The sequence below is a fragment of the Tenebrio molitor genome, chromosome 1 (genome assembly GCF_963966145.1).
Source record: "Tenebrio molitor chromosome 1, icTenMoli1.1, whole genome shotgun sequence".
NCBI classification, from domain to species: domain Eukaryota; kingdom Metazoa; phylum Arthropoda; class Insecta; order Coleoptera; family Tenebrionidae; genus Tenebrio; species Tenebrio molitor.
The window spans coordinates 19,892,793-19,905,246 of record NC_091046.1 but is presented as its reverse complement, the minus strand read 5'-3'; the positions used below and the strand labels follow the sequence as shown (position 1 = coordinate 19,905,246).

Sequence of the window (12,454 nt, the reverse complement as noted above, 5' to 3'; positions counted from 1 at the left end):
TTGTTTCAATCAGTTCTAATGGTAGTGCAACTATGTATAGAATGTTAGATTTTTGGGACAGCTTTTTAAATCAAAATAAACACAAAATAATTATTTAGTAATTTACATCTCAAGCTCTAAAACTGATATGCATGTTTTTTTTACCAAATTTTGAATGTTAAAACTAATGTAAATCAGTGATTTAATTAAAGCACGTAAAATCTTTAAATTTAGTTCTTTCAATTTTTCGCCTCAAAAATATTATTTTATTTTACCGATGACTATTAAATAATTGTTTTCCAAATATGCAAGTATTTCCTTAAAACCATCGTAATATAAAACATAAATATAAAACATAATATAAAATAATAAAAGGGTTTATTTACTTACAGCTATTGTCAGGATCTTCAATTTGATCACTCGGTGCACTGACACGAATAAAACACCTTAAAAACATCCGTTACGTTAAAATGCCTACATATTTCGCTAACTGTTGACAACTTTTGTGTGCTTTATTCGTAATATTTTTGGATTCTGTAAGAAAAGACACATATGTATTATGCACAATTAAAATTAAATTTTAGAAAGAAAATCAACCTTCTAAAAACGAGTTGATTGCCTCATGTATCGTAAGATAAGATTACAATCATTAATTAGCGTCAACATTAGAGAAGATATAACAATTTATGTTATTAATAAAAATCTCTATTAAAAGTTGATGTCACACTGAGAAATAATTTTATGATGCGCATATTATGGTATAGAATTGCATTTACTGAATTAAACAAACCGGTTATCCAATTATAAATACATACTTTAAGACATGTGAAATATAAGTATGAAGGCAGCGTCGTACCTATTTGCCAAAACTATAAAACCGATAGCAAGATCTTAACTGAACCAGATTTATTATTTTTTATACTTTCTTATCTTCATATTACAATCGGAAGAATAAGTAGCTATAAAAAGACCGTAACTTGTATTATAATTTATTTAAAATTTTATACAACAATTTTTAGGCAGGCATGCGTTGGCATTCATTCTCGCACATTCAACTGGCCCAAGTCCCTGATAAACAAACAGGAATTGTTGCAATCATCAAACAACGTTGTATTATTAACAACAGATAAATAATATAAAATACAATCAATTACATTTTATTTTTTTTTAAATGCCCATCTAATATTGGCCTGTCTAAGTCGGTGTGTTTCTATTCTGCTAGAAACATAACAATGTCGTATTTACTAAAGTAAGAAGTGCCAGAAGAAAACTGGCCATTACATAAATAAATTAAAAACAGATCAAAGATAAACCCTAACATTGCACTCCTCGTATAACTATTTACAATAATAATTACAAAAAAATCTCACATAAGCTTATAGGATACATCTATATACTGGCCAACTATATTCACATTTTATTTAAAGAGCAATTAACTAAAATATCACTAGAAAAATTGAAAAACAAAGTTTATTACAATTTACAACAATAAAAAAAAAACAGTGCTATTTACAAAGTTGGTTTTCCAATAACGGAATTTGTTAATGTTGATTTGTCCACGTTCTGTTAACTTTGATACAATATGTATCTACTAATATTTTATGAACAGAATACCTGCTGTGTGTATGCCTTAAATACTAAATTATTAATATACTTTATGGTAACATAACGTTTTCATGTATCAAATGAGAAATGAGTATGAACGGATTTGTTTTTTTTTGAAAATGACTTCAAAGATAATTTTTAGATGGCCGGAGTCTGTAACAGAATTTGGAGTAAACTAATTTTTTTTAGTATACAGAGTGTTATTTAAATTTGTGTTGGGGCCACCCAAAGATTTTCTTCTCTGTTAATGCAAAATACATTATGATGCAGTTAGGCGCACACGATCGACGCTAATAGCTGCCATCATCGGGGCAAGATTAATGGTCTACAGTCGGCTTAATAATTACGTTAACGATACGTTTAGATTGGAAGTTGATAGACGATTAGCGAGCTGCAAATAGGAGCGAATATAAGATGTTTTGTGCGATATACAGATACGAGGATAACCCATCAATCAATTGAAGAGGTCAACCCAATTGTGAGGCAGGTCAACACGTTGATTAAGTCTTGCACATTAATGCCGTATTGTTCCTGGTTGAGTTGAGGCATCCGTCAACGTCATATCCTTTCAATAGCACATTTTCAAAATTCCCACGCCTATAATTAGACCAGTTTTCAAGCCAAATCTGTACGCTTGCATTATTGAGTGAAGTTGTCATTAAATACTCGAATCGAACACAGTGGTAAATATTTAAGAGAATGCACGAGGTATCACACTTTTGTGGTTAAATCTAGCGGCGTGGGCCTAACTAATTTTATTCTTTTTATATCCTTTTCAGAGTCACAATCGCTTTCTTCATCTGCTTCACTGCCAGCCCCTCGTTCCGTTACAACAGAATCTGAACGTTCGCTGTGAGCTGGCGACGACCCTCGTTCACTTAAAGTTTTCATACTAAGATCTATCGGATCTTCTTGAATCGGGGACTCGGCAGAAGGCGATGCTTCTACTTCTGGTGTTGGAGATCGTTGTGACTGCAAAACAGCATCTAGAAACACTCTCTTGCTGAAAGCCTCAACTCCTGGGTTATGATTTCTCATTAATCGATTGTTGTTGTTTGTTGGTTGCAAGAGACCCGGATACAAAGGTGGATAGCCAGGAGGAAACAATAAATTATGTGGAGGTAGGAATGTCGGAGGAAGTAATCCATGAAAAAGGGGCATCCTTCTAGCATCGCTAATTTCTACTGATGAATCTGAATTATGTGATTCTGGTGAACTTACAGAAGGTGAGGCTGAATTTTTGTATTCATCTAATCCAAGAAGCATCAGTTCTTCTTTGGTTTTGTTGATATGGTGGATAAGCGGATGACCAAACGGTTGACTTAAAAGACCTAAACTTAACGCTTGATGTGGAGATGGAGTTTTTTGTGGCACTTTTAGTCCAGATTGAATTGTGCTTCCTGACTGTTGATGCTGTTGTTGTTGTTCTTGAAGCAAGCAGTGTATTTTAAACCAGTTCGATCGTCTTCCATATCTCGAACCGCTTTTTGACATCCCAACCATGAGACATTTTCTAAGTCTACATGCTTTACATGCTGTTCTATTCTTCTTATTGATTACACATTCACCGTTATTTTTGCATTCCGAGATGGAGCTCAGGTTGTTGTAAGATCTTCCGAAGAACGACTGTAACAAATAAAAATACGTTAGACATTGCACTTGCATCCCGATAATCGCTTTTCCCGTGCAATAAATATCGATCCGAGTAATTGTTCTTCCGGCCAAGGAGGTTGCGTCATGTTAGCTACAATGCCACAATAAAAGTGAAATTGTGCATGCAGGTATTGTTGTTGTAGGGCGGCATTGGCGGGTCGGACCGGCCCGTTGGGCATGTGGATTACTAGGTCGGAAGACGAATGACGTAAGGCTTGCTCGGGTTAGCTCGCATGCAACGCACTTAGCACTTTCCCCGCACCTAGCGCTCTACTGCCCAACTGTGTAATCGCCGGTTAATTGTATGCAATTATATTCAAATTGAAACTGTTTGCTGTTATGCAAATGAATAGTACGACACAAACACTTTTCTGCACCCACAATCTGATTCGGACCTTTTAGTCTTTGTAATTTGTAAAAAAATGTTGGATGCTGATTAAATTATTAATAATAAGATAATAGGTTACAATTTTAGTTGAATTTGATTATTTAATAATATATTTTTTTTGAATTAGTGCAATCATTTTCAGTTATAACATTATATTTGTCTTGATATTTCACTATCTTCTGATCTTCCATAATATTAAATTTTATTTAAAATAAGTGAAAAAAAATCGTTAAAAAAATTAATATAATTTTAATTTTAAATAAACATTTTTCAAAAATGAAATTTCAATAATGGAAAACTGCAATAACCTTTTTTGGTTTGGCACCTTTGCAATTTTGAAATATATGTTTATATACAGGGTGATTCATATAGTTTCATAAATATTTTAACCAGTGGCAGATTCCGGTCTCCTGACAATAAAATTTTGAGTTATACATCAAAAATTGGCAAAAATTTCCATATCGGTTTTTTCACTATTAGTAAATGCCATTCTTCGCTAAATTATTCCACTTTACGTCCAATGTATAACAAATGTCATGAATGTCATAAAAGAAGCAAACAATTGTTGCTATAGAGAAAACATCGGTATTATCAAGTTCGCTTTAGTTTAATTTTGACAACAATGCCTGACAGTTTGTTTCAACGTAAAATATTTTCATTTATTTGCAGTTTTTAAAAGGTGGTAGTACACTCTTCGACATGCTTTATCTTCAACAATTTTAATCTTAGAAACTAGACATTTTTGTAAGAGTGTCTACGGGTTGGAATCTACCACAGGTTAAAGTTTATATGATACTGTATGAATCACCCTGTATATATGTATTTAATTTCGTCAGCTTTCTTAGTAATGAAACGAGGAAGAGTAAATTCAAATTACTCCACTAAAAAGAAGATTTTCTTGCGTTTTTATATACAGGGGCATTTCACATGTGATAATGAGTCCGACGGAATCGAAAATGCAACCCATACATTTCCAAAGCTAACGTGGCTATTATAACTATCGTATTGTTTTAAAATGAAATTATGAGAAACCATGATGGCTTTGCTTTCAATAATTTAATTTGTCAGAACTGAGATTTACGAAAAAGTTAAAATGTATTCGAACAATGAGAAAACAGACATGATCTTGATTTAAGGCGAATGTAATCAAAATGCCTCTGCCGTTGTGCTTTTATGCAGACAATAAACATTTTCCCAAAAGCTCTTCGTTTTTTAACAATTTCATTTTACCAAGCGAGTGTGACACTAATGTCAAAATTTACGAAACTGCACAGTTAACTATGTTTTACTGAGTAACTAAATCTGGTAATTTTAGTAACTTTTTTGTAGTGATTTAAACTTCCATTATTAGACAAGGATGCCCACTATTTCCTAGTTGAAATGTGTGTTTAGGATAACGATCGCAAAGTAAGGTAAGGTGATATTAACGCTGCAAGAACTTTTCGACACTTACTGACATTTTTGTTTGTTCTAGCATTTTTCCAAAATAAGTGGCGTCAGATTGATTGACGCTTTGAAAATTCATTTTGTCGTCTATACTGGCTGCCCCAAAATTCGCGGAACAACTCAATGAGGCAATGTCAACTCATGTTAGAAAATAATTAGAAAAATAATTTAAAAATCCTATATCTTCTGGTTTTGAAGATATGGGGCTTAAAAAGTGCAACTTTGATTACAAATTAATTTGATCGCTCTTTACTCTAATATAAATGACCGTCAATTAATTTTAATTTACCTGTTTTCGGCGAAGGGTAAATATTGCAAAAACGATATAAAATTCAAAAAGTATATAGTATCAAAGGGTAATGTTTCTGACCATAACGTCCTGCAGTGTCATAAGAAAATTCTGTTACGAATTAGATAGTTTTATATGAAAAATGATATTTATGCAAATTAATGGGTTTTGGCATGTTCTACAGTGAGAATGAAAAGAAATTAAAATTGAAGAGTAGGTCCAAAATATGTAGCAAAAATGTTAGAAGTTGTTGGTGACACATTGAAAAGAAATTGAAAAGAAATACATACTTCGATGGGAATAAAATGTATCCAAAACTGGTTTCTTGTTTGTAATAAAATTAATGGACGGCAGTGTTAACAAAAATAAAACATTTTAATTTCTTCGTTTTGCTGACTCAAATATCCTTTTTTTAGTTTGCATTTAGGTATCTAATATTAATTTGTTCCCGTAGTATATTCTTTATATAAAAAGAAAATACAACTTCAACATTCCTGTTAAATTTACTGTAACAGTATAATATTTAACGACTTTTACGGACGAGGATCTTTCATTATAACCTTTCAAAACCGTACCTAATAATTATGACAATTCAATTGGAAAAATTAATATTAATGTGTATCATGGCAACTTTATAGTCTTTGCGATTGGCATAATGCGTGAAGTAATGATTCATTACACACGGTCGTAGGTAATAAATAGCTTTACTTAACAGAAAACGTATTTCTAAGGGCGTGTACAGACTACAAGCCCGTATAATAATGCTCGTCGAAAAATTGATGCAACCAAGACGCCGCGAGTCTCCGACGACCGTACAGCGATCTCCTTGCGAGCCTAGTACATACGCCACGAATTGAAGCATTGAAGATTCTTGGGAAAAATGATCAATATTCGTGGGAGGCGTTTTAAAAGACGTCCAATCTAGAACGGCGAATCCCTCTGTGTTAGGGGTCCGTACAGACTACGCGAGCCAAGCCTATAATATAACATTTGAAATGTTTTAAAGAAAGTCAATTTAATGTTAATAAATATCTTATTTCTTGGATCTATTGCATATTGCACTGAAGTTAACGTGTTAGACTGAATTATTTTCGTTGAATTAACAAAAAAATCTCTACAAAGTCTATAAAATGTAGAATACATATAGTCACTTGAAAAAAGTAAAAGAATCACAAAAATAGGGACTTTTTAGAATAATGGTTAATGGTATAATCATTGGGTTTATGTTTTTTTTTTAAATTAAGTGAAACAATAAATAATGAAGTTTTTCCATGTTACGCCACAAATTGAAGATTCTTGGTAAAAATCGTTTACGTTCCCTTTGTGTTCGTCAGAAAACCGACAGCAAGCGGAGCGGCTCGAATCAGTGGCAGGGGACTCGTAGCGTGCTCGTTAGACGTTCACAACCCCGTCCAAATTAGACGAATGTTTACATTACACGTTACCTACATTACGGGCTCGGGTCGCTTAGTCTGTACGCACCCTTAGTCAGAAAAACCGACAGCTAACGGATAGGTCCAAACTGTTCGCAGGGCGCTATACTTGGGCCAACCAACAGATATAGTAATAAAACCGCCCCCTAGTGCCCGCGTATTTTAAATAGCAGCTTCCAATTGGCTTATTCAAAACGTGCGCAGATTTTCGAAAGCCTGATGTACATCCACAAAAATTACTTGGGGGCATCCGGCATCTCATTCGTTTTAACCTCGCTTCGGGAGTTTGACCACGTGTTTATGTTTGTTTGTTTTCCTTGGCATTTTTCGATTTGTATTACAAAATAGTTTTTTTTCAAGACTTATAAGAATGACAAATGGCAAAGAACCTGCTTCATTGTGAAACAGGCTTCGGCGTATATCGTTCTACGCAACTAGGCCACATCGCCTTTTTTTTATTACTATATCTGTTGGTTGGCCCAAGTATAGTAGCACTGTCCAAACTATAGTCTTTGCCAAAACCAAATGACCACCAACACCGCATTCTACCCAAAAAATCAACCGGCAACGTTGTGTACTTAGATTTGGTTGGTCTAGCATTCTAGTAATATCAGAATTGCTATTATACACTTAATGTAATTTTGTTTTCACCAACGTAATTCAACAGGTGGTGGTTATTTGGTTTTGGCACGGCACACAGAGAGGTATTGGACGGTCAAAGTTGATCAAAAGTCAAAAATTTAAAATTTAATTTCATGTAGTTGGACCATGTAACCACAAAAAAAACTCTTTTTAAAGATATTAAATTTGACCCCCCGTCCGTGCCATTTGAAAAAAAAAACCAAGTTAGCCTTGTTTCTTCAAAAAAAATGATGTTAGAAAATTGAAAAAGATCTCAGATGATAGATTTTAAACACCCCTAACAGTGTGCCAAATTTCAAGGAGCTCTGTTAAATCGTTCTGAAAATATTTAGCTGTATCCATAATTTTAGCGACCCTGTATATTTAAAAATAATAGGTGTGTTATGATGATTTTTTCCTTTTCGAGTCACTTCTGTACAGAGGTTAGTACACGAAAAATTACAAGTGGGCCTTGGAAATTAGTTTAAAACACTCCACTTTTACAACATAAGCTATTTATAACTTCCAGTTGCAGTTCCTTTGTGTTAATAGTAGTAAAAAAATAATCAAAACGCTTACTGACTCGAGTCCATCACAGAAAACTCCATGAGTACAGAAAAAATTGACACTGAAACTTCGTATAACCAATAACGTACCAGGTCAGAACATAGCCCTGAGAAACAATAAAGTTCGTCTGGGCGTCCGCCATCGTGCATTTTTTTTTGAAACCGGTAGATGACAACATACTTTATCTATTACCCCACTACATGGTTCAACTTAATGAAATGAATTTTTAAATTTTCGACTTTTGATCAATTTTCAGCGTCCAATATTCCTGTGTGCGGCGTATAAATAAACGCGTTGGTGTTTTTACATTACAGGCTCGGCTCGCGCAATTTGTACGGGCTCTAAAGGGCCGTTACATGAAATGTAACACTTTGGTCTAATTTGGACGGGACTGCGAGCCCCGAACGAGCACGCTACGACCAGGGCCCTGCTGATCCGTTTGCTGTCGATTTTTGTAACGAATACAAAGGGATTCGCCGTTCAAGTGTGGACGTCTTTTAAAAACGCACCAACGAACCTGCCGCGAACGTGGATCATTTTGGTAATTGTTCACTTTAACTACTTCTGGAATTTTCGCGTTTTTTCTGGCTAGACAGCCTCAGGGCGTCCTCCTAGATCGTGTCCCACCATTCAAACCTTGTGCAAATGCCTTTTTTTTCTCTCTTGTTGTGTTTCAAGGTCGCGTCAAGGTCGCGCCAAGTCTTAGTATAACTAAAGGGTAAGGAAAATTTTCATTTGCACAAGGTTTGACTGGTGGGAAACGATGTAGGAAGACGTCCTGAGGCTGTCTAGCCAGAAAAAACGCGAAAATTCCAGAAGTAGTTAAAGTGAACAATTACCATCATTTTTATCAGGAATCTCCAATTCGTAAAGGAACATGGAAAAATTCGTTATTTGTTGTTCCATTTAATTCAAAAAAGTACCATTACCCTAAAAAATGCCTATTTTTGTGTTTCGTTAAATCAATTTTAATGTAAAGTCTACTTTTTTCAAATAGCTACATGTAGGGAGGTAGGTATATTCTAAATTTTATATTATATTTTGTAGAGATTTTTTTTTTGTTAATTTAATGATAACAATTCAGTCTAACATGTTAACTTCGGTGCAATGTATGAAATAATAGTATATTATGATACAAGTTTATAAGGAAGCCTTTAAAGGCCCTTATATATGTGTATCATAGGCTTATTTTTCATTATACCTGCACTACAGTCTGAAAATTATAACAAAATGGTCAATTGTTGTTGTTTCGTTGCCATGTATATCTGTTATAAATAGTGTATAAATGTGCATTTATCATTGTTCAAAATGTAGATGAATTTGTTGTTACCTAAGCAACCTTTAAAGCTTTAGCGTTTTAAAGGCCATTTTAGTGTCAAAAACGGGGATTATGATTCAGGTATAATAAATAGTAGTTTATTTAATGAGTTTGTGCGTAAATTGGGCCTTTTTTTGCAACAGTGGGACATTTTAAAACGCGAGTGAAACGAGCGTTTTAAAGATCCACGAGTGCCAAAAAAGGCCCAATTGACCACACGAACAAGTTTTTTTGTTCGACGAGCCTCTTAGAGGCTCCAAATCGCTTAAAATCTTTAAAATTTAACATCAGATCTCAACTTGATTATGCTTCTCTCGTATGGTCCCCCATGTACAATGTTTACATCTCGGAATTGGAAGGTGTTCAACGGAGATTTTTAAAAAGTGCTGTATTTCTGGCCGAAGAGAGGTTGTCCTCAAGAAATATTGTTGAATAAGGTTGGTTTAACTTCTCTTATTACAAGAAGAACAGAACATTCCGTCTTGTTTCTGTTTAAAGTTTTACCAGGTGTTCAAGAATGTTTTCCCTTCTTCAACAAATTTCTATCATAGTTCCCAGGAGTAACGCTAGAAACTCTAACACTTTTTATTTATCAACCTCTCGGACTAATCTCTTGATGAACTATCCCTTAAATTGTATGCTTGGAAATTACACCTCCATTGAGAACGAGATTGATATATTTGGTTGAACTAATGTTCAACATAAAGACATACATACTACCAAAGTTTGCAAGTTTAGAATCCTTTTCAATCTCAATTTCTATTCTTTAATTTAATTCCTTGTCCTGTTAATGGGTTTTAATCCCGTTGGACATTGTATCAAATAATAATAATAATAATAAAATTAGCTTGACTACATTTACGTTTTCGTCTCGCACCATTACACTACTTAAATAGGAAGATTGAATATTTATAATAAAATCAACAAGTAGGCAATAACAACAAGGGCATAAACTGTAGCATTTCTAAAAAATTATTAATTAGAGATATTTGAAATTTTTCAAAGAAACTCAACTTAATGTTAATAAATAGGTACTTTATTTCTTGTATCTATTGCATACTGCACCGAAGTTAACGTGTTAGATATCATTGAATTAACAAAAAAAATCTCTACATGATAATATTTTAGAATATACATACAGCCATTTTCGTTTGCAAAATTCCTCCGGTAATTTTGTTAGGTATATCGGCGATTCTTCTTCAGAGGTCCTCTTTAAGACTTTTTTATTTTAATAACTCGTGTCCTTAAGGTCCCACAAGACACTACATTGTTTGTAATTTTCTGTTAACTGCAGAAGACATTCTTTAGAAATATTTTTAATGTCTACACCACGAACTGAAGATTCTTGTATGTACGTTCGCGGGAGGATGGTTGGTTTTTTAAAAGACGTCCACATTTGAACGACGAATCCCTTTGTGTTCGTTAGAACACCGATAGCGACCAGAGCGGCTCGAACCATTCGCAGGGCGATCGTAGCGTGCTCGTTCGGGGTTCACAGCCCCGTTCAAATTAGAAGAATGCTTACATTACATGTTACATTACATTACAGGCTCGGCTCGCCTAGTCTGTACGCACCCTTAAGGCGCGTACAGACTACGCGAACCGAGCATGTAATGTAACATGTAATGTAATGCTCGTCGCAAAATTGGTGCCACGAACAGCCGACGAACCGAGCACACAACGAACAGCTATACTCTGTCCACTGATGATAGATTGCGCGCTTTTTTATAGACACAGAGACGAGTGTCTACACTTTATAACATTTGCTATATCATTAATACTCGAAGAATAAATAATTCCAACAACAGTTTATAACAATTATTGAAAATACCTGTACTGAAACTTCATTTAGAGTCACAGCTGTAATTCTGTAAACAACATCATAGGCATAGGATAACTACTGGCTGGATGAAGAGTTTTGTATTTTTCAGTGCGTTATGTTTTTAAGTGATTTTTTTTATAATCGTCTCAGTTCAGTTCGATAGTTCCGAGGTTGCGTGTCATTACAGCTACATTATACAGGGTCGCTAAAAAGTATGGATTCAGCTAAATATTTTCAGAACGGTTTAGCAGAACGCATTGAAATTTGGCACACAGGTAGAAGTGTTTAAATTTTATCATCTGATAGTTTTTTCAATTTTCTAACGTCATTTATTTTGAAGATGCAAAGCTAACTTGGTTTTTTTTAAATGGCACGGGGGATTTAAATGTAATATTTTTGAAAAGAGTATTTTTTGTGAATTCAGTGAAGTAACACATGGCCCCATCGCCGCCATTTTGAAATTTTTTTTTGCTTAAAAATTATGTATTTCGGGTTTAAACTTTTTATCTTTTTTATTAAAATGTATCTGTTTCAGTTAAATGTCTTACTTCTACACTTATTATTTATTTTTATTAATTTTTTGGCCCAAGTGCAGGCGGCAAAGAATTAACAATGGCTAAAAAAACATTCCAAAGGTCAAATTCAAATTTTATTAATTCGATAATTTTTTTATAAAGTTTCGAGTAAATTAAGATATGCATGTGCTACATCACTGGATTCACAAAAAAATATTCTTTTTAACGATGTTAAATTTGACCTCTCGTGCCATGTAAAAAAAATCAAGTTGGCTTTGTATCTTCAAAATAAAAGATGTTATAAAATTGAAAAAAATATCAGCCTATAGAATTTAAACACTTCTAGATGTGTGCCAAATTTCAACGAGCTCTGCTAAACCGCTTTGAAAATATTTAGCTGTATCGATACTTTTTAGCGACCTGTATGTGATAAGAGTGATAACGAAAAACCATTAGCTTTAATTCTGTGTAGTGATGCAATAAGAATTATGTGGAATCTGATGAAAAAAGAGAAAAAGGCTCGACGAACTTTATAAAGATTTAAAGTTCCAACATATTAGCGGACAGCATAAAATATTTAACAGAATGTCTCCCACAGACGGTGAGAATTTACTAACCAAAATAGGACCCGAAAATCTCCAAAAAGAATACGCTTTTTCGATGTGCAATCTCAATTTAAGGCAGGTAAGTATTAACGCAAATATTGTTAGTTCAGAAATTTGTTTAACGAATTAAAAGTAGCTTCAACAATGAAGAAAATGAAGAAATTTTTTTTTCTTTACTATTTTACAGGTAAACTTTTGTAATGACAATTTGTC

The 12,454-nt window shown here is 33.8% G+C and overlaps 1 protein-coding gene and 1 long non-coding RNA gene across 2 annotated transcripts in view; both read right to left on the bottom strand.

The window, feature by feature from the left end:
* Positions 1 to 12,454, bottom strand: part of LOC138141598 (uncharacterized) — a 106,969-nt gene that overhangs the window by 48,463 nt on the left and 46,052 nt on the right. The gene's annotated exons all lie outside the window — the stretch shown is intronic.
* The window catches only part of LOC138128524 (knirps-related protein-like), a 28,958-nt gene continuing 17,459 nt past the window's right edge, over positions 956 to 12,454 (bottom strand). Inside the window, exon 3 of the mRNA XM_069044727.1 lies at positions 956 to 3,210. Within this exon, the coding sequence (XP_068900828.1) occupies positions 2,296 to 3,210 (915 nt within the window). The 3' untranslated portion in view covers positions 956 to 2,295. The remainder of the gene's footprint in view (positions 3,211 to 12,454) is intronic.